The following is a 22860-nucleotide window of genomic DNA, read 5'->3' as shown; positions in this document are numbered from 1 at the left end:
TCCATCAGTCAGGATTTGTCACAGAAGCTGATATCCATCATGCCAGAGTGAAATGCAGAGGTTATGAAAAACAAGGATCAACACTGTAAATATGGACTCTTTGCATATATTGAATGTTTTGCCTATAAAAGCCTTTAAAATTTATGAAATGCTTATCATTGTTTTCAAGTATACCATAGAAACATGTTAAAAATAATCTACAAATACTGAAGCAGCAAACTTGGCAAAACACAAAATATATGTAGTTTATCTTTGAACGTCAGGTGTTTGGATGATAAGTGTCTTCTTATTTTCACAGGTTTTATACTGTCATTTGTAAGCTGTCATTTGTAAGCATACAGGATTCATGATTTTTTATGATGCATGTAAATCTGTGTTTTATGTACTATTGTCAAACTTCCGTCAATTTGTTCAGTCATTTTTGCTTCACTTGAGTGTGCCTGAAACACTTGTGTTTCATTCACGAACGAATCGTTCTCATTCACTTCCAATGTTTTACATTCTATTGAACCACTCGGTTGAGTCGCAGTCATTCCACATGAAACACACTTATTTGTCGCCACCTACTGGTGTAGATGTAAACTACAGAAATTGATTGAATGAATCTCAATGAATCATTTTGCTGAACAAATTCAAAAGACTCAAATCTGTGGAATGAATCAAATTCCCCATCACTATAAAACACTGTAATCTCGCACCTTCCGTGACAGGTGGGGAGCGCGCCTCAGGTTGAAAACCCCCTGCACTTCTGTTCTACAAATTATAATGCAGTCTGACTTCATTCGACTGCTTGTAAGGAAGTTGTAAGGAACAATAAATGAATTAAATAGCCATTAATCTGGGTTTATAAATTAATGACTAGGGGAAATTAACTAACTCATTCATTCATTAATTCAAAGTGTATTTTGAATTAGTTTAATATATGTTCAACTAGATAGCTGCTTGTTTTTTCTTGATATGGTGTAGTAAAAAGTTACAGATCTATACCTGTCTGACACCTGCTGTTTCAGAAAAGATGAGCTGTACTTTAAATTCATAGAGTTCAGTATTCATGCATAGGCGATAAAAGCCGAACCAGCTAATGCTAGTTAATTTTCAGAACCTCAGACAGAACATCAAGATCATAATTTCCTGCTTATTAACATTACATTAAGATAAATGACTGAAGTTTAAATCACATCATGGCACCAGCTGTTCCATGTGACTCTATGGTTTAAACCCTAAATTTACTTCATGTTTGACCAAATTAAAATTTTTGTTTATCCAGTAGGATCATATAATCAATAAGTAATAGCTTCATTATTTATTTATTTCGTTATTTTTACAAAGTAATTTAACTTGTAGGAAGCAACTGTCTCTTTAAGGAGCAGGACCCATTAAGTCAAGTCTGATCCTACAGTGATTCATTTTATAATGGATAAACTCTGCAAACTATGACATCGCAAAAGATTCATTCAGACAAGAAAAAGAAATAAACTTTCAGTTATTGAACTCATACCTCTAGAGACGTGCTGCTCTTGTTCTTGATGTGATTTGCTCTGCGCTTCTTTGTGGGAAAACCCTTGATCAACAGAAGACATATTGACAAGAAAACTGTCCACCGTAAAGCTTGGCTTCGAATCAGCATGACTTCGTAAAAAACTAAAAAATAACATTAAGCACAGCTTTTACAATGACTTTGCAACTTCGCACCAATTTTGAACTGCACTAAATCCTCTCAGACCCAAGGTTCATTTTCCATGTCTCTTTTTTGTTGTTGTATGGTCTTTATATATATATATATATATATATATATATATATATATATATATATATATATATATATATATATATATATATATATAAACCTAATCCATGTAAGTCTAAAAAGTTACAAAGACTTTAAATTCTTATTATGCAATTGAACGTCCATCAAGAGTCATGTCCTTGTGTCCATCAGATCTTCTGAAAGGTTCTTGGTCTCCAAACGCATTTCAGCATGTCCAAACTTTAATGTTCCACACTGAGCTTTTCATATGTTCATCCATGTGCTAGATGCACACAAGTTTGCCTCTCTCCTTTGGAAATTGTAACGGCCAAGTCCTTTTGAAGTGTGATCCTGTTGGATAGCTCCTCAATCACGCGTCATACAGTGCGCAAAGAACCGAAGCTACTGGACGCGCAGCAGAAAAATGCACTGGTCAATGTATCCAATGAAAGCGAAAATAAATGATGCGATCTTGACTCATGCATATACAAGTCTGAACCTCATACAGGTACTGTATTGAAGGAACTTCATGAATTGACTGGCTGGATGAGCAATTCATCTCCCTCCGCTTGTGTGACGTCCATGGAGGAGGGGTTCATATAAACACACTGACTGAATGAATGAAGAAATGAATGAAAGAAAGACCGACCAATGGAAGCGTGGACTATGTGGGGTATCAATATCCTCATGAGACCCAGGAATGAGATTTTGGGCATTAAGAGTTTTTTTTTAAAGAAACGTATTAAAAAGTTTTATTTTTATATGTTATTTTCATTGTATTATTAATTTAATTATTTAATTGATTCAATTGAATTTTTTTATACATTTTTTATTAACAAGCTTTTGTAATTATATTATATCATATTAGATGATTAAATTATAACAATGTCAGATAATAATCATGTAGGCATATTGTACAAACACCCAAACATTTGTTATCATAAAAAAGCTGTGTGAGGCATAATAAAGAATAAGGAAGGAACATATTAAAATGTTTTATTTTATATTTTATTATTATTTTATAATTAACAATTTAATTTAGTTAGTTTATACAGTTTCATAAAAACTATTTTGTAATTATATTATATTATAACACTGTCAGATAATAATAATCATGTACTGCAGGCTATTATAAAATATTGGCCAAATTCCCAAAAATGTGTTATCATAGAAAAGCTGTAGGAGGAATAATATCCTCAGGAGAACCAGAAAAGGATGAGGTTTAGGCATTTCGATTTTTTCATTGTAGTGTTTGATTCGTAAGAAATATATCACAAAGTTTTTATTTATATTTACTTTATAATGAAACCAACCATTTCATTAATTCAGTTTATTAATGATTTTAGAGATTGTCAAATAATATTCATGTAGGCTACCTTAACATATTGGCCAAAATCCCAAACATTTACAAAGTTTTATTTGATACTTTATTGTTATTTTATATTTAACTATTTAATGCAGTTAGTTTATAAATTTGTATTTAAAATATTGTGTAATTATATTATATTTCAATGTCAGATAATAAAATATTGAATATTTAAAAAAATATTGACCAAACTCTCAAAAATGTGCCATCTCAGAACACCAAAGTAATAATATCCTAATGACATCCTCATGAGTTTTTATTTTATTGACAAATTAATGATTTAATTCATTCAGTTTGTAACTTTTTATTTAAAACATTCAGAATTACAGTATAGCAATGTCAGATAATATTATTCATGCATCATAAAATAGGTACAGTATTTCATATTGGTCACACCTCTAAAATGTGTTATATCAGAAAAGTTTAGGATGTTATCTTCCATATGTAAAACTGTGGCATGTATGGTCTCATATGTCCACAATTGTGGACAAAAATGCTGAGTAAAGGGCTTGTGTGGTAATAAGGTTCTGAAAAGAAGATACCTTCAACCAAAGCAAAGATGGCGAATCAGTTGTAAAAAGGTGTGTGTCTTCTCATTTTGATGGTTTCATACAAGAACACATTGCTTTCTCAATGTTATGTAAACTGATTTTGGAGTCAGAGAGTAAATTTAAATAAAATTTGTTAATAAATTCCTTGAACTTTACCATGTATGTTTCCTCTACTCTGGCCTTGTGGTCACTCCCATGAACACCACAGAGGCCATCATTCAGAAATATCACATTGGTAATGTCAACTGGATACTAGTAATTCCACTAACTACTAATTCAATTGTGAAGTAATTCAGTAGTGTGGAAATATACAAAAAATTTCAAATGCAAACGGAACACATGAACAAACCAAAGTCTTGCCATTAGCTGGATCAGTAATCACATTCTTTATGTTAATCTTTATATTATTAAGAAAATATGATTGTTTCCTTCTTTTGCTTTAATTAAAAAAAAAAAAAAAAAAAAAAAGTGGTATTTGGTTCTTTGCATAATAAGATAAAGAAATAAGATTGAATGATATTTAAACATCCCTGGATTTTGATGTTTTTAAAGGCTTTGATAAATTAAGTTTACCCCCTGGCTTCATTTATGCAAAGCCACAGAAACAACAAAACATCATAGTATGAACAGTTAAGCACCTTTAAAGCATCTTAACCAAGCAGATTCTGCTATTCTATCACACATGAGTTGCAGGGAATAACAAAATGATTTAAAAATACTCTTCAGAAGTGTTTGCACTGAGAGCATACACACCCTGCATGTGCATAAGATATTTGGAGCTGTCGTTGATGATTAAAGTACACTTCTCCAGCAAAATAAAATATGGAACATGCATAATAAATAAATATGTACATTAAAGAAACAAATACAGGAATAAACAAAGGTGAACATACATCCTGACATATAAACGAAGCTGAAAAGATTTTGGTTGTTTTAAAAGACGTTAGAAATTGTAGCATGACAAACTTAATACACAAACAATGTTGAAAGTTGAAGCTTAAAAAACTACAAAGCAAAAGAACTTGCAAAGCTCCCTAGACAGAGAGCGATCTTATTAGTTATTCATGGGGTTGCACTTATGAACCAAGCCTCCATTAAAACATGTTTATTAAAGTTTTGCATATCGCTGAAGACATGCGCCAACAAGCACGTAACTACGTTCTACAAAAAAATAAAAAGTATTCCTGCATAACAACCAGCGCCCTGCTGACAAATGTGCATAACATCGAACACAATCAGCATCCAAGTTTTCTCAGGAGGTGAAAATGTGATAAATGTGCACTAGATTGCCCTCAGACATAACCAGCAATGTCATTTGCGATTTATATCTAGATTAAAAATGAAATACACTGGTAACATAAGAAAAACGATAGCCAGATTGCAGTAAGACAGCAGTGCAGGCCATAAGTCAAAATCTGTGGACAACAACCATGCAGCCAAGTTGTGCAGGTTTGATTAAGATAACACAGCGAATGTACTGACAATGCAATGAGAAGAAACCGTAATTCCTCTCATAGGCCAGTATTCTTGGGGGTTTTGGTTCGCTACCTGTCTGATCTCACTTACTAAAAAACCAATGTCTGCACAAAAACATTTTGAAGGTTGCAGCAACATATGGCCTAAAAGACTCTTGTGGCTGGCAAAGAATGAAGAATGATTGTTAAAATAAAGATAATATATAATAATAAAAAAAAAAAAGGTTATTTATTAAGTGGTTCACTGCCTCCTATTGGAGAGCAGAAGATGAGCATTCCACATTTGGTTCAGAGAAGCATGTCACTCTTCGTACTCCTCGTATGTGGTCTCATCAAACGGCCGGTCCAAGGAGGGAACACATTTTTGCCGTGAATACTTCAGCTGGAGCAGGTCGCCTGCTTCGTTGATCACATCCAGCACCTGAAAACAATCAGCATGCTCCATTACTTTAATGGTTACACATGTAATTCATAACCCACTAATGCTGAGAGGCGGATGCCACCTACAATGTTCTTGTAAATGTGCCATTATATAGCCAAAGCAGTGTGTAAATGTAGTAACATAATATCTACTTCATGTAATATTTACATTACAAGTTTTGGCTAAAGTGGCAATGGTAGACAAATCTATCAGTTTGATGGCAAAGAAGATAGGAAAATAGGGATGGCATGAACAATGGAGTACTTGAAAGTGACAGCAATGATCAAACATGAAAACAATCATGAAACACAATTTTGACACATTAATTAATAAACCGATTTAATAAATAAACCGGAACACTGAGATTCTCTGAAATGCACGCAGATGCACGGTGAACTCTTAAAGAGACATTACCATTTTAGCAATTGTTATACAAGTGAATGTAAACTCAATGTTATAACTTGTAAATTGTACATATTATTTCAAACATTGATAGCTCATAATTATATACAATTTCATGATATAATTTGAATTGAGAGAATGCAGAATTTTTATATTTTTTAAAAGTGATCATAATGATGACAAATTATTTAAAAATAAAATATCCACTTTCACATATTTTTTTCTTTGTTCTATTGCTTGCTCTGCACCTTATCATCCTGAATGTAAACCACTATTTTTTAAAGCTTATTCGTTTGTTATCTTTTCTTACAGAGAAATGTATATAAGAAACTTGTACTATTTAAAGGGATAGTTCACCCAAAAATTTAAATCCTGTCATCATGTACTCACCCTCATGGCATCCCAGATGTGTATGACTTACTTTCTTCTGTAGAAAACAAATTAAGATTTTTAGAAGAATATTTCAGCGATGTAGGTCCATACAATGCAAGTGAATGGTGATCAGACCTTTGTAGCTCACAAAGCAAACACATACACCAATCAGCCACAACATTATAACCACCTGCCTAATATTACGTAGGTCCCCCTTGAGCCGCCATAACAGCGCCAACCTGCATCTCAGCATAGCATTCTGAGATGCTATTCTTCTCACCACAATTGTAGGCCGGTTATCTGAGTTACCGTAGACTTTGGAGAATGGCCTGACTGATTCGAACTGGCATTGACCTCTCTCTTCAACAAGACGTTTCCATCTGTAGAACTGCCCCTCACTGGATATTTTCTTGGTTTTGGCATCATTCTGAGTCAATTCAAGAGACTGTTGTGTGTGAAAATCCCAGGAGATCAGCAGTTACAGAAATACTAAAACCAGCCCATCTGGCACCAACAATCATCCATGTGATTATCTAATCAGCCAATCGTGTGACAGCAGTGCAGTGTATAAAATCACACAGATACGGGTCAGGATGCGATCACATTGACTTGGAGCGTGGCATGATTATTGGTGCCAGATGGGCTGGTTTGAGTATTTCTGTAACTGCTGATCTCCTGGGATTTTCGCACACAACAGTCTCTAGAATTGACTCAGAATGGTGCCAAAACCTAGAAAATATCCAGTGAGGGGCAGTTCTACAGATGGAAACGTCTTGTTGATGAGAGAGGACAACAGAGAATGGCCAGACTGGTTCGAACTGACAAAGTCTTTGGTAACTCCGATAACCGCTCTATACAATTGTGGTGAAAGAATATCATCTCAAAATGCTATTCTGAGATAAGGATTGGCAAAGTTTTCGTGACACAAGGGGGACCCACACAATATTAGGTAGGTGGTTTTAATGTTGTGGCTGATCGGTGTAAGTAGTCCATATGATTCCAGTGGTTAATTCGGAAGCGACATGATTCTTTTAGTCTAAATCTCCACTTTCACATTAACTTTCAGATGTAAAAGTGAAAATTTAGAGTAAAAAAAGGAATTGAATCTGTTTCTCACCCACACCTATTATATAGCTTCTGAAGATATAGATTTAACCACTGAAGTCATATGGATTACATTTATGTTTCCTTTATGTGATTTTTAGAGCTGCATACGGTCTGATCACCATTCACTTGCATTGCATGGACCAACATAGTGGAGATATTCTTCTAAAAATCTTAATTTGTGCTCCGCAGAAGAAAAACGTAATACACATCTGGGATGGCATGAGAGAGAGTAAATTATGAGAATTTTCATTTTTGGGTAAACTATCCCTTTAAACTTGAAGCATTTATATTGTGGATTAAGGAACTTTATTTTTATGAAACATTATAATGTGCAATTTGCACGCATGCACACCAAGTGTGGCCAAGTGCTCCCTTCTGCATACACATACTTGTGTAAAGTATGTGTCTGACCTTGGTAGACCAAAATACACAACCAAAAACCCCATCCCTAGAGGAAAGATGCTCATCTTTTCAAAAACGGAGATCATTTAAGAAAGTATATGAATATATACAACCCCAGTTCCAATCAAGTTGGGACAGTGTGAAAAATTCGAATAAAAACAAAAAGGATTGATTTGTAAATTAGATTGCAACATGCTCCAAAAAACTTAGGACAGTCGAGAGTTTACCACTGTGAAACATCACCATTTCTTCTAAGAATACTTAACGCACTGAAGACACAAGTTTACATTTAGAAAGTGGAAAATTCTGGACAGCATTGATGTAGGGCTTCTGCTTTGCATAGTAAAGCCTTAATGGTGTTGACTAAAAAAGTTTTACTGAAGTTATCCCAAGCCCATGTTCATGATATCCATTACAGATGAATGATGTTTTTTAAGACAGTGACGTCTGAGGGATTAGAGATCACGTACATTCAGATATGGTTTTCATCTGGCTCTTTACACACTGAGATTTGACCAGATACCTTGAATCTTTTAACTGTATTGTGCACAGTAGAAGGTGAAATGCCCAAAATCCTTCCAAATTGCCTTTGGGGAACATTGCTCTCAAAGTGCTGGATTATTTGTGGAAGCATCTGTTGGCAAATTGACAAGTCTCGAATGATCCTTGCTCTTTAAGGACTAGGCTGTTTTTGGAGGCTCCTCATAAACTATGACACGATTGCCTCACTTGTTTAACATCTCCTGTTTCACATCGCCTTGTTATTTCAACACGTCAAAATGTTTTTGTTATTGTCTTAAATTATTGTTATTGCCCCTGACTCAACTTTTCTGGAGTGTGTTGCAATCATCTGATTTGAAATGACTGTACATTTTCAAAAAACAATGAAATTCACAAGGGAAAATGTAATATAATGTGCAGTTGTAGTGCTTTCAATATAGCAAAGGGTGAATATAATTTACAAATGACTCCTTTTTATATTAGCATTTTTCATACTGTCACAACTTTTACGGAATTGGGGTTGTTCACATACTTTGTCACTTTACACATCTAAAACATTTGAAAAGAACTTCGTACACATCTAAAACTTTTATGAAATGCAGTAAACAATGTGACAATGTGTTGACGTGGTAACTGGTCACATCAAAGTCTGCAGTGTTTTCTTAAGTACAGGGACGGCTGATGGCCGGGGTGCTTTTCACCATAGTTAAATCAAAGTCCCCTTGGGGAGGCTGATTATGATGCTCTTTGATCTCTTGCCAGTGCAGACCCCTGTGGCGCTGCTTATGTAAACCCCTCAATCCCCTCAGCTGAGACCCACGTTAATTTATAGCGTAGCAAAGTTTGAGGAGGAGTCTGGAATTCTTTACTCAGTGATTATTTTCAAACAAAGAGGGTGTATCAAGTTTGAGATACTAAGAAGATTGATTGACAGGGGTTTGAACTTGTTAAAGAGACAACAGACATTTTTGGTCTGAAGTCATCCTTTCTTCTTGAAACTGAAAGAGTAGACAGAACATTTCAAGTAGACTTACTCTATGGTGCCATGTATTGAAAAAAAGTGAAGTGAGCAATATATTGTATTTTAAAATACGTTCTCCTATCCAAGCTTACCGGTAATATGCAGAGACCACTAAAAGTAAGCAATCTGTACGTTGATTTCCTAAAAAGTACACTGTGGTGCTATCAAAGCATTAGTTTTTTATTTTTGCATCCCGAGTAGCCCAAAACCGTGATAATGGCTCAAACAATAGTGTTAGTTTGCGACGGGACTATCTATTTGTACAACCAACAGAAGACTGGGGAGTTTTCTGAGATCCGTTTGTAAACAATAATTTTTTGCAATTTCGTTTGGTGTCACAAAAGTCCCAGAAATTACTCATTTCACCTTTAAACTTTGACTTAAACATCAGTAATTCATCAAAGCTCATAGATTTTTCTATAAGTCAAGTGGTTTTTATTGTCATTCAACCATGTTCAGTTAGTACAGTACACAGTGAAATGAGATAACATTCCTTCAGGACCATGGTGCTACATAAAACAACATAGGACAAACACAGAACCACATGAGACTACACAGACTAAATAACATACCTATATAAAAAGTGCACGTGCAAACGTGTGCAAAAAGTATGGGACAGTACAATAAATTACCAAAAATTATCAGGACAATGGGCACAGTGAGAGACTGTGCAGCGCCGAAAAGTACACAGTAGTGCAAAAAGATGACAGTTTCTAAAAATTCCAAATGTAAACATAACATACTATGAGATAGTGTTCTATGCACATAGCAGTTATTGAGGTAGCAGCCAGGTATAAAGTGACAATAATTAAAGTGCAACTCAGGACATGTGTGTGTGCGTCAGTCCAGTCTCTGAGTATTGAGGAGTCTGATGGCTTGGGGGAAGAAGCTGTTACACAGTCTGGCCATGAGGGCCCGAATGCTTCGGTACCTTTTGCCAGATGGCAGGAGGGTGAAGAGTTTGTGTGAGGGGTGTGTGGGGTCCTCCACAATGCTGGTTGCTTTGCGGATGCAGTGTTTTTTGTAAATGTCTTTGATGGAGGGAAGAGAGACCCCGATGATCTTCTCAGCTGTCCTCACTATCCTCTGCAGGGCTTTGCGGTCCAAAACGGTGTAAGTCCCAAACCAGGCAGTGATGCAGCTGCTCAGGATGCTCTCAACAGTCCCACTACAGAATGTAGTGAGGATGGGGGGTGGGAGATATGCTTTCCTCAGCCTTCGAAGAAAGTAGAGACGCTGCTGGGCTTTCTTGGTAATAGAGCTGGTGTTGAGGGACTAGGTGAGGTTCTCCGCAGGTGAACATCAAGAAAATTGGTGCTCTTGACGATCTCCACAGAGGAGCCGTCGATGTTCAGCGGAGAGTGGTCACTCTGTGCTCTCCTACCAAGTCAACAACCATCTCTTTTGTTTTGTCCACATTCAGAGACAGGTTGTTGGCTCTACACCAGTCCGTTAGCCGCTGCACCTCCTCTCTGTATGCTGACTTGTCGTTCTTGCTGATGAGACCTACCACGGTCGTGTCATCGGCGAACTTAATGATGTGGTTCGAGCTGTGCATCGCTGCACAGTTGTGAGTCAGCAGAGTGAACAGCAGTGGACTGAGCACACAGCCCTGGGGGGCCCCAGTGCTCAGTGTGGTGGTGGTGGAGATGCTGTTCCCGATCCGGACTGACTGAGGTCTCCCAATCAGGAAGTCCAGGATCCAGTTGCAGAGGGAGGTGTCCAGGCCCAGCAGGTTCAGCTTTCCAATCAGGTGCTGAGGAATTATTGTGTTGAATGCTGAGCTGAAGTCTATGAACAGCATTCGAACGGATGAGTCCTTTTTATCTAGGTGGGTGAGGGCCAGATGGAGGGTGGTGGTGATGGCGTCGTCGGTTGAACGATTTGGACGATATCCGAACTGCAGTGGGTCTAGTGAGGGGGGCAGCTGGGTCTTAATGTGCCTTGATGAGCCTTTTGAAGCACTTCATGATGATGGGTGTGAGTGCGATGGGACGGTAGTCATTGAGGCATGACACCGAAGACTTCTTTGGCATGGGGACGATGGTGGTGGCCTTGAAGCACGTTGGAACGATGACGCTGCTCAGAGAGATGTTGAAGATGTCGGTAAGAACATCTGCCAGCTGGTGCGTTAGCGCTGGGGAGAATGTAAACTCCGGTTATAATAACAGTGGTGAATTCCCATGGTAAATAAAAAGGTCTGGTCACAAGCTCCACCAGCGATGAGCAGTAACTAGAGACTAGCATATAGTTATTGCACCATTCAGTGTTGATGTAAACACACAAGCCATCACCGCGAGTCTTACCGCACAGAGCTGCATTTCTGTCGGCACAAAACGAGGCAAGCCCGTCTAGCTTAATGGCGGCATCCGGAACTCTGTCGCTGAGCCGCGTCTCCATGAAAACAAAGACGCAGCACTCTCCAAGCTCACGCTGCGTAGTCTGCTGGAGTCGGATATAGTCCAGGTAGTAAACATTTGAGAGCAGGATAGACAGGAGTGCCGGCCGGCTAGAGTTTGTTTTTAGCCTAGCATTTTAACCCGCCCTCTTGCCGCGCTTTCGCTTCCTCGCACACCGCTTACGACATCCACTCCCCCGGGCATCAGGCAACGGCGAGGACTGGAGGCTTGGTCTCCGCAGCAAGCAGAGTTTGCGTAGCAACTCCTGCAGATCATCATGCAGCATGGTTGTTGCATGAATCTTATATTTTAAGTGTCTGGCAATGGTAGACATGAACAGCAGTTGCTCCAATATCCATGTGCCGTAAAAGTCGGGCTAAGTGACAAAAATAGCACCATTTTGGATCCGGAGTGGCCGCTGCGTGCTACCGCGCCGCCATGTTGGATCATTTTCAAGGTCAATCCATTGTAAACACTGAAATGTGTGGCATGAGAAACAAGACCCCGAAAAAGGGTACAATACAGCATCTAAAGCAATCTAAATTAGTAGATATATTTGTAGAGAGAAAACGAGGGGTTACCGAGTCCAGCATTTCCTTGGAGTGGGCAGCGGAGATGCAGAAGCGGGCTCTGGACTCTATGATTGGCGTGGCTGGGAAGCCCACCACCACTACCCCAATGTTTCTCTTCAACATCTCCCGACTAAATGCCCTGGAAGCACACACAGCCACATAAAATGTTTTAACAAAACTTTTAAGATGTTTTTTCCATACTAAGCTTTCCCTCATGTGCCTGTTTTAAAAACTATTTATTCTAGTCTAATCCATGTGAAGTGGGGTTCCACCCATGAAAATGCTTCTATTTTACATTTGTCTAAATAGCATAACAAATCAGCATAACAATTTGAGTAAAAAAATATTGCTTTAAATGTAAGAATGCATAGGAGCTGGCTTGGACTCCATAAGTTGCGCAAAACCTGATGATCCATGTTATCCAAACTTGATTTGAGAATGTTCCAAAAAGCATCTTTTAAGCTTCAATGGAAGCAAGGACACATGATCTTTGTCAATGTAAAAAAATTGCTTATTTGATTGTTGACCTCAAAAATAATTAATAGTTTGGGCAATTACTAATTTCTTATATTTAAATACAGTACTGTGCAAAAGTCTTAAGCACATTAGATGTTTTACGAAAACATTTATCTTAAGATGGTTAGTTCACATCTACTTTAGTGTGTCAATAGGAAATATCAATTTTAGAATTACTAACATTCTTTTTGCAAACAAAATTGAATACAAGTAGAACAAGGTGTCCTGCAACAGATGGCACTGCCCTCACAGAGCCAAAGAGTCAGTCTGGGATCACATGATGCGACAAGCATTTGAGCCTATACAGAAATGTGGCACTTTCTCCAAGATGCTTGGAACAAGAGGTAGACCAATATTTACCGATTCATCGGTGCCGATAGTTGCCTTTTGGCACTCTTGGTTATTGGCAAAAATCTATGCCAGTAATTGCAGATATTTTTTCCCCCTCCTCGTTCTTTTTATTCCTTATCAATAAAGCTGATCTGGTAAAATATACACATACAAAGCTCTTCATCTGATGAATATATTGGCTATAAAAAGCTTAATTTGGAAAATATTTTCATATAGAGCATTGTAACAAAGCCAACTCTCTTTTATTTCAAAATAAGAGTTCTCTGTGTATTTCTGGCTTGTTTAAATTTAAAAGTCGCTCATTATGCACAAAATCAAAAGAATTATTAGTTATTATTGGTTTGCGCAGTAAACTCCTTTTGGGATTTTGACATTCTATATTGGTTTAATAATCGGTTTATAAACAGTTTTAAAAAACTATTGACTGAATAATCGGTTATTGGCATTTTCCACCACCTTAGTTATCGTTATTGGCAAAATTCATTATTGGCCGACCTCTGCTTGGAACGACCTAACTTCCAAAAACCTTGACAAACAGTGTGCAGGTGTACATAGAAAAATTGGTGCTGTTTTAAAAGGCATAGGGTGGTCATACAAAATATGATTTTCTTTTTTTATTGTTCAATAATAATTATTCATGGAATTATTTTGGGCATGGCATTACACTTTTGCATAGTACTGTACATCTGTTCATATGTATGTTATTCTCCTTTTAAAATACCTAAAACCTATTTCCAGGTTAAATTAGATTTTCTATCCCAGATTTCCAATGAGGACTTTTGAAACCCACTGGACATTTGGCATTAGTTGGACATTCATAAATTCAAAACCCTGTTTAACAAGTAATGACTCTTCAAGAACACTTTTAACATCATGCAGGTGTATACAGATGGAGTGGAATGAGAAGACAAGACAAACCCGATTTTGGCAGGCATATAGAGCATCATGGGTACCACAGGTGAGTCATCGTTGCCATAGATGATGAATCCCATCTCCTGTAGTCTCTTGCGGAAATATACAGTGTTTTCAGACAACCGCTGGATACGTGAACGACCTGCAACCAAGAAACAAACCACAACACGTTAAAAACGTGAATCTTTAAAAAAAAAAAAAAAGACAGTCTGTCATTTGGCACCCCTCGTCTTTTTCCACAGCCTTCCATGCGATCAGAAAATTACAATTTACAGAGCCACAGAACTCATTACTTCAGATACTATGAAAGCAGACCACCTGAGCTATAAACTTTATACTTAGAATATAAAAAAGAACTTTGAACTCGAGCCTCTGCGATCTGTAGATCTGAAATGGTTCAAGGAAAAATATTTATTACCTGCTGATTTTGCACCACATTTAAAATTTCCCCAGTGATATCATAGAGGCACATGCACTTTATACACAGAAAACAGTATCAGATGTTTACTTTCTATGCCTCCAAAGTGACCTTTATCACACTTAAGTTCCATCAAAGCCATATTGTCAATGCCAGAAATGTTTAATCAGCTGGCTAAACAAAACTCTGGTGCTGCAAGTTACAGGAGCCTATTTAGTCATTGAAATTATCCACTGCGCGATTGGTTGAGGAAGGAGATAACTGTAATGAGTATTATTCTGCAAACAATCTTCCAGAATGATTCAAATAATCCTAATTTCTCCTAACAGCTCCCATTTGCAGTTGGATGCATGTTCCCAGAGGGAGGACTGCCTAGTGATCCATGTCAATGGAGCTCTTAAAACACTTAGTCCTCCACACAGTGTGGTCCACAGAAAAAGTCTTACAATTCTTGAAAGCCTTGGTTCTGCTTTGTCAAACATTCCATGCATGCTAGAAGCTTGAACTAAGGAATTTCCTGCTCATTGACACCCTGGTGTCATCCAGACGGCAAAAATCGAAGCAATCGCCATACTTGCCCTGCCTTCAGTGTGATACAACTACAAGGTATGAATTTAAAATCCACAAGAACTGTCCCAACAAGTGGCTTTGCTGTTATGGCAATACATTCTGTCTAGCCCTTGCAAAAATGAAACCTCAGTTAAAGGTCCCACTATTTTGTGGCCATGAAACAGGCCAAAAATAAAGCAAAAATCACTGAAAAAGAGCTGAAGGAGAAAAATTTGGCATGGCCTATAATGTGATGGGTCAATAAGGCAGTATGTGTGGGTAGGTATCTGATGAGCAATTCTGAAAGGGGACTTGACTCAATGTGAAACTGGACTCCTTCCACAATCCCCCAGCGTAAATTTGCCACTGACAGATTAAGCAGGTTCCACAAGTCATGACCGGGTCACCCGCTCTGTGGTAAGGAAATTAAGCCTGGACAATGTGTAACTTTAAACACATTGAAAGCCCATCTCCTTCTCTTCAGGATTCTGGTGGTATCTTCAACTCACTAAACTGTAAAGTGGGTCTCTAAGACTTTGATGTGTCCTGTGGCTGGCTCAACTACGCACAGAACCAGTAAAAATAAATAAATAAAAAGAGTGAGACTATATAATATAGAGCTGTAAAATGCAAGCTTCACCACAATACTATCTTCTATCGATTCTCTTACCGAGTGATCCAATGTTTGCTAATACCTCAAAGCAGTGTTTCCCAACCTTTTTTCTGCCATGGCACACTTTTTACAACTTCTATGGCACACCACTATCCCACATTGGCTAACCATTGTCAATATTTTTCCTTTTCAAGAACTTGTCCAATGTTTTCTCTCCATCTTAGTAGTGTCTTCATTTCATAGACTTCAATGTATTCTGCAGCACTGGCACGAGTCATGTGAAAGACCCTTAACGCGTATAAATATCACTCACTTTTGCATATTAATCATTGCTCTTCACAATCACATGATTTGATGTTTACGCGTTGAACCAACAACATCGCATCATTTGATCGATGCATCGAGCCAGATCGATGGATTGTTACACCCCTAATATTATAATCCATATACATGTGTATTTTTTATCAAATAGATGCCAAGGATGGCAGTAAAACTTGCACATGCCCACAGCAAGCGATGTCCGTCATAAAGTCAATGGAGTAAGCTATTTTCTGGTTCTCACGTTGCAGCCAAGTGAACCGACTGACTGAACATTCACTTGACTGTTCGTGGCAACTGAGAGCCTTTTTTGTTTCTATTGGGCTGGTTACGTCTAGCCGCTGGAGTTTGTTTTGTGGAGTAGCACTCGTTCGGGACAGTTTGTGGATGAATCTGCATGCTCTGTGTCCTTATGCCTCCTATTGGCTGGAGTTTGTTTTGTGGATTATTTCTTGCAAGACATTGGAGTGATTAGGGCATTTGTTGCACTCATGTAGCAGCCAGATGAACCGGCTTACTGAACATTCGATTGACTGTCTGAGGAAACGGAGCACCTTTTTTCTCTTTGTGCTGGTTCCGCCTAGTGGCTAGAGTTTGTTTTGTGGAGTAACACACCTTCATTACAATTTTGTGGATGAATCAACATGCTCTTTTTGTTTATTCCGCCTACTGACTGGAGTTTGTTTTATAGATTATCTTTTGTTGTGTAATTATGTCTAACAAAATTTACATAGAAACACCGGACTTGAGCAATCCAAAGGCAAAGTTGTCGCGGGGGCTCTAGAAGGCATACATTAACTGTTTGAGTTTGGAGGGATGGACGCCATTTGGAGTTAATGTGCACATTTTTCTTTTTTCCGTTTGTTTTGTTCTGTTCTGGGGGAAGTTTGGGGTTTGATTGTTGCACTAATGTTGGAATATTGTCTTTATAATTTTGTTTTTGACACACAAATTATTTTTTTCTGGAATGTGAATGGGTTGGGGCACACCTCTTTGATATAGTGTTTCTTCAAGAAATGCATCTTTCCCCACAGGAAGCTGGAAAATTCGGTAAGATATGGGGTATTTTTTCTTTAGTGCTGGCTCAAGTAAGAGCAGGGAGTCATTACACTGATAAGTAAGCATCTACAATTCAAATGTCTCAAATAGATTAAAGATAAATTTGGAAGAGTCATTATTGTTTTAGCAGAAATTCAGGGGCAAAGTCTTATTTTGGTAAATATTTACGCACCTAAACTTGATGATCAGGGCAAGCCGCTGGCACCCCTCGTATAATATTGGGAGGAGACTTTAATCTTTTGATGCACTCAGTCCTTGATCATAGTGAAGGAAAAGTGTGCAAGCCCCCAACAGCAACATTGACACTACACAGGATGTGTAAAAATCTTGGTTGGATGCACTTAAGGTGGTTCTTAGGGGCTTGTGGAGTTGGAAGGGAATATTAAAAGTGCCAAGGCAGATCTGAAGCGCCAAATGTTGTCCGATGGCCTCAGAATTTATCCGATTGAAATACAGATAATACTATTTTGTTGTGGAAGGTGGAGTTTTTGTTATTCAGGGCAAGATGGGAGACAAGGCATGAAAACTTCAGGCTAGATATATAAAACAGTCTTTTCCTACCATTCCCTCAGTGAAATCTGCTGGTGGTGAAATATTTACCTCCATTGATATTAATAATGGTTTTAAAGAATTCTATTTTGATCGCTATAGTTCCATGTCTTCGTCTACTGATGAGGATATTAGAAACTTTGTGAAACCATTACAACTTCTTAACCTGACGGCTGGGCAAAATAATTCTCTTGAGTCTGAGATAACCTTGGAGGAGCTTGGCGATGTAATTAAGGCCTTGCCTACAGGCAAGGCTCCGGGGCCAGATGGCTTTGATGCTGATTTTTCTTAGATCTTATGCTACAGAATTGGCTCCACTTTTGCTAGAAGTTTATACAGAAACATTAAAGAATGTAAAGCTTCCACCAGCCATGATGCAAGCCTGGATCATTCTGATTCTTAAAAAGAACAAAGATCCAAGCGAGTGTAAGAGTTACTGTCCAATTTCCCTGATACAGCTAGATGTTAAAATATTGTCAAACATTTTGGCTAACCGATTAAGTTATGACATCTCTTATACATGTAGATCAGGTGGGGTTTAGTCGAATCGTAGCTCTTTTGATGACATTAGGCATTTTATCAATATCATGTGGTCAGTGGCGAATGGTTACTGCCATCTCACTTTGATGCCGAAAAGGAGTTTAATATAGTAGATTGGGATAATCTTTTTAAGATTTTGGAAATGTATGGATTCGGGAATACTTTTATTGGTTGGATTAAGTTACTTTATAGACACCCGGTAGTGGTGGAACAAATGAATGGATTAATTTCAGATTATTTTACTCTGGATAGGGGCACCTGTCAGGGTTGCACTCTTTCCCCAATATTGTTCTGTCTTGCCCTGGAACTATTGTGCAAAACTGCCGCAATAAGAAAGGAGGATGAGGGTGGTGGCGGGAGTTGTGGCGCATCCATTTTTGCTTTACACAGCTGATATTTTATTATTCGTCTCCGACCCTACTAGATCTATGTATGCCTTGCCTCCACAGAATTATTAATTCCTTTTCTAAATTTTCGGGATACAGAGAGGCTACAGTGAAGCCATTTTTATCAGCTCCAATGTTGCTGTGGTTATTGCGGCAGTATGGCAGACTAAAGCTGCTACAGTTGCCACCCAAGGGTGCTCTTTAATATAAATTTCACCTTGAACCAACTGGAAAACATCCATGATATAATCATACTGATGCCAAGGAGAACCTGAATCAATCATTGGAATGTGATTAGAATTAATCAACCAAGGTTGGAGACCTTGTGTTGACATTTGCAATCAGGAAAACACGGTTAAAAAGTGGCTATTAAGGTTGACAGTCCTGACAATTGAGGAACCTGTAGAGCTCCTAATTAATTGAAGTACTTACCCAAAGACCCATGATCAGCTGCACAAACAGCTCAGATGCACAACTCAATGAAAATTAGCATCTGAAAGCAATAGGTAGAAGGAAGTTCAAGCTGCCCAATGTTGGGCCACTCAGGTAGTGAACAAGAGCTGTATACGGTATTGGGGGAGGGGACATTCAGCTAGTTTCACAACACACTACTAACTTCTTCCAAACCCCAGAGTTAGTGGATCTGGAGCGAGAGAAGCATCGAAGGGGTCCAAGAGAGCTTCCAGATGTGTGGACTATTTCCCTTTTGAAATGCCAGTTCCTCCTCACTTCCTTTTCATCTGAAGGGAGGAGATAAGAAAGCACCCGTGTGGAGCAAAGGTTTGGGATGTGCCGAAAGCCACCTCGTCCCATCACGAGAACCTCTCCAGAGAAGGGCAACAGGAAGCAAAAGAGCTCCCTTCCAGGCTCAAATCTGTGGCATGTCCCATCACCTCTATGATTCAGGGGCCACGATGATGACCATGATGTACACTAGCAGCTGTCCATGATCATGTTGGCATCATTTCCAAGCCAGCGACATGAACGGAAGAATGTGAACTCACAGGATTATGCCCCCATTTAGAGGTTGATGTATTTAACAGCCATCCATGGAAGTACGATCCACATTCCACAAATGTGAGATTAACAAGCTCAGACCATTCATGGATATGTGTCTAAAGGAAGTGCACTGAAATACAAGCTGCTAAAAGAACATACAAAGGCTGCATTTACAATGCAAGGCTTAATGTACATATCCAATCTTTTGATACATTTCCGATTTTGCCAGCCTGTTTATATTAAATTGTAACCAAATTTCTTTGCATAAATGACACACCATGACGAACTAGGCTGACAGTCAGCACTATTTAGTATAGTTAGTACTTCTTAGTAAGTCCTAAGCAAGTGTTTACATGGACATCCCAAAATGACATCCCCTTGTTCTTACACATATCAAAATCAACATCAGGAATGCTATACATTTTTCAGAGGACAAGATGACTTCATGATTAATATGTAGGAATTCCCATGCATTCATTAACCTTAAATCGGATACAAGAGTTCAGATTTGGATCAGATGTCCAGATATCTGATATGTATATGATTTAAAACCACATATCTCATATGAAAGTGGCCAAAAACAAAATCCAGATCATATATATTTTGTGGACTTAAGTTCGACTTTCACCACCATCATCCCAGCTATACTCCAGACTAAATTACACCAACTCTCTGATCCCATGTCTTTCAAATATTTGATTATATCTTTTCATGTGACAACACTGTAGCAAAGTGTCATTTCTTCAATGTAAAGTAGTGAGTGTACCGCTTGTATAACAGTGTAAATGGATAACTGGAACCATGTCCTGTGGTCTGATGAGTCAAAGATAATCTTATTTTGTTCAGATGGTGTCAAGAGTGTGTGGTGGAAACCAGGTGAGGAGTACAAAGACAAGTGTGTCTTGCTTACTCTCAAGCATGGTGGTGCGAGTGTCATTGTCTGGGGCTGCATGAGTGCTGCTGGCACTGGGGAGCAACAGTTCATTGAGGGAACCATGAATGTGTATGTGAGAGAATGATCCCCTCCTTTCGGAGACTGGGCCGCAGGGCAGTATTCCAGCATGATAACGACCCCAAACACACCTCCAAGATGACCACTGCCTTGCTAAAGAAGCTGAGGATGAAGGTGATGGACTGGCCAAGCATGTCCATGAGTGGAAGCGGACTCCATGCCCAAGAGGATTAAAGCAGTGCTGGAAAATAATGGTGGACACAAAATATTGACACTTTGGGCCCAATTTGGACATTTTCACTTAGGGGTGTACTCACTTTTGTTGCCAGCGGTTTAGACATTAATGGCTATGTGTGGAGTTATTTTGAGGGGACAGCAAATGTACACTGTTATACAAGCTGTACACACTACTTTACATTATAGCAAAGTGTCATTTCTTCATTTCTTCAGTGTTGTCACATGAAAAGATAATCAAATATTTACAAAAATGTGAGGGGTGTACTCACTTTTGTGAGATACTGTATATATAGTCTTATTGTGTATTCTTATACACACTTTATTTTCTATAAAAAAAATATTTGTATTCTAATTTTATTATTATCATCATCATCATCATCATCATCATCATGATCATGATCATCTCGGTCTTGTTGCAGTATTGTATTGTTGTACAATTCCTAATATGTGTAAGCATACCTGGCAATAAAGCTGATTCTGATATTAATTAGTAATTTTGGCCTAAAGGGCCATTCACACCAAACACATCGTTGTGTCCCTGCACACCGTTTTGCTATACTTTTTCCTATTAAAATATGTGCAAGAAGCATTTTGTGAATGAGCTCCATATTTTTTCAATGCTGTGTCAGGTTAAAAATGATTTGCAACCTTAAAACCGTGTCTCGAGACACCTAGATTCTGTTCTATTCATGGATCTACGTCTAGCTTTTTTGGGTGCAAATACCCATTCAGTGTAAATGGCCTCAAAGTCCTAAATTGATGCTACACAGGATAGGTCTATCGACAATGGTCTGAAAAGCTTGCACAACAAAAATGTATCTTGTGCAAAAGAGGTGTCAAAGAAAAAGAAGCTCTTCAGAACATCTGGAATAACAATCCATTACACTGCTCTAAAGGGGGTTGCGGGTAAACACATTCTGACACTGAAAACATGTGTATTTGCCCTCTCTCAAAGAGCAAGTCAACACCTTGAGACAAAGATAAATGCCAAATGTTTGTCAAGTCCACCTGTGTGTACAGAGAAGCAATCAGGCTTAACAATGAGATTAGGTATGCTCATCTCACTAAACCGATCCACCAACACACACCAGATGAAGATAAAAATGAAACTAAGCCAAGTGACAGATTTATGAGGTGAACCTTAACGTCTTTTGAATGCTTTTACCTTTGAGCTCATTTGGCCCGGAGAACGAACAGGGACAGGAATATTTCTTATCAGCATGTTTGTGTCTGGGATACCAAAAGTTTTTTGGACTGTTTGAAAGCCAAATACAATTAAAAGAGAACTTTATTTCCCCTTCAGGCCAGAGACACATTAGTTAAACCACTATAGTGTTAAATTCTTCTGCATTAAGTAATGATAAAACTATTTAAAGTCTAGGCCAGTTGAGGGCAAAACTCATTGCATCAATTAAAAGACAAATGCAAACGGATCACTTAATATGTCAGCTGATTTTGGCTGGGTAAGAGATTAGCTCATGTCCAATGAACACCAACTCTAATGACAACATCACACAATGGCCAAACTGACTAAACATTACTCAAGTATGGTGAACTTCCAGGTCTGGCATCCAAAACAAACTTTGCACCCAAGTAACAGTTTGTACTTTGCACTCAACAGCACACTTGGCATTGTCGGAACAAATTTGCAGTAGGTCTAAAATTTTCTTCAAAGCTTTCAAGAACTACTGTAGCAGTTTAACATTATACTTACTGCATCAAAAGAATCACCAAATGGAATTGAAAACATAATGATCATTTTTAAACAGGTTCACCAAAAACGTTTCCCACATTAGTCAGTTATCTGAGTGTTGTGACCCAAACACGTGTCATACGTTGAAACCATGTTACTGTGACAGGCAGGTCGGAATTCTCAAAAAGAGCACAGAGCCACAATGTTTCTACTTTCAAGAGGAATCAACTTAAAAATGGCTTACTTAATTGTTTCTGATTATTAAGCTGGAATACGATGAGGTAATTGAACATTCCAGCTTTAAAGTTGAAAAATTAAACTTCAAAATATCTCCAACACTATATTTAGCTTTGACTTATGAACAAATTGATTGGATACTTTGTTTTTAACACAACTGAAATGAGATGACAAGCTGTGAAAGGATATAAAAGT

The 22860-nt window shown here is 38.1% G+C and overlaps 2 protein-coding genes across 3 annotated transcripts in view; both read right to left on the bottom strand.

Annotated features, from left to right (window-relative positions):
• Nucleotides 1–1644, bottom strand: part of LOC127662821 (isthmin-2-like) — a 32796-nt gene extending 31152 nt beyond the window's left edge. The window contains exon 1 of the mRNA XM_052154180.1: nt 1499–1644. Within this exon, the coding sequence (XP_052010140.1) occupies nt 1499–1627 (129 nt within the window). The 5' untranslated portion in view covers nt 1628–1644. The remainder of the gene's footprint in view (nt 1–1498) is intronic.
• A 1763-nt stretch (nt 1645–3407) lies between these two features.
• LOC127662599 (serine palmitoyltransferase 2-like) overlaps nt 3408–22860 on the bottom strand; it is a 39297-nt gene continuing 19844 nt past the window's right edge. For both annotated transcript variants that reach the window (XM_052153865.1, XM_052153866.1), the window contains exons 10-12: nt 14122–14257; nt 12346–12475; nt 3408–5560 (exon numbers count right to left, since the gene is read on the bottom strand). In XM_052153865.1, coding sequence (XP_052009825.1) covers nt 5441–5560; nt 12346–12475; nt 14122–14257 — 386 coding nt within the window. In that variant the 3' untranslated portion in view covers nt 3408–5440. The remainder of the gene's footprint in view (nt 5561–12345; nt 12476–14121; nt 14258–22860) is intronic.

The sequence above is a fragment of the Xyrauchen texanus genome, chromosome 22 (genome assembly GCF_025860055.1).
Source record: "Xyrauchen texanus isolate HMW12.3.18 chromosome 22, RBS_HiC_50CHRs, whole genome shotgun sequence".
Taxonomy (NCBI): Eukaryota; Metazoa; Chordata; class Actinopteri; order Cypriniformes; family Catostomidae; genus Xyrauchen; species Xyrauchen texanus.
Note: the sequence above shows the minus strand (reverse complement) of the source record. Positions and strands in the feature narration are given on the sequence as shown.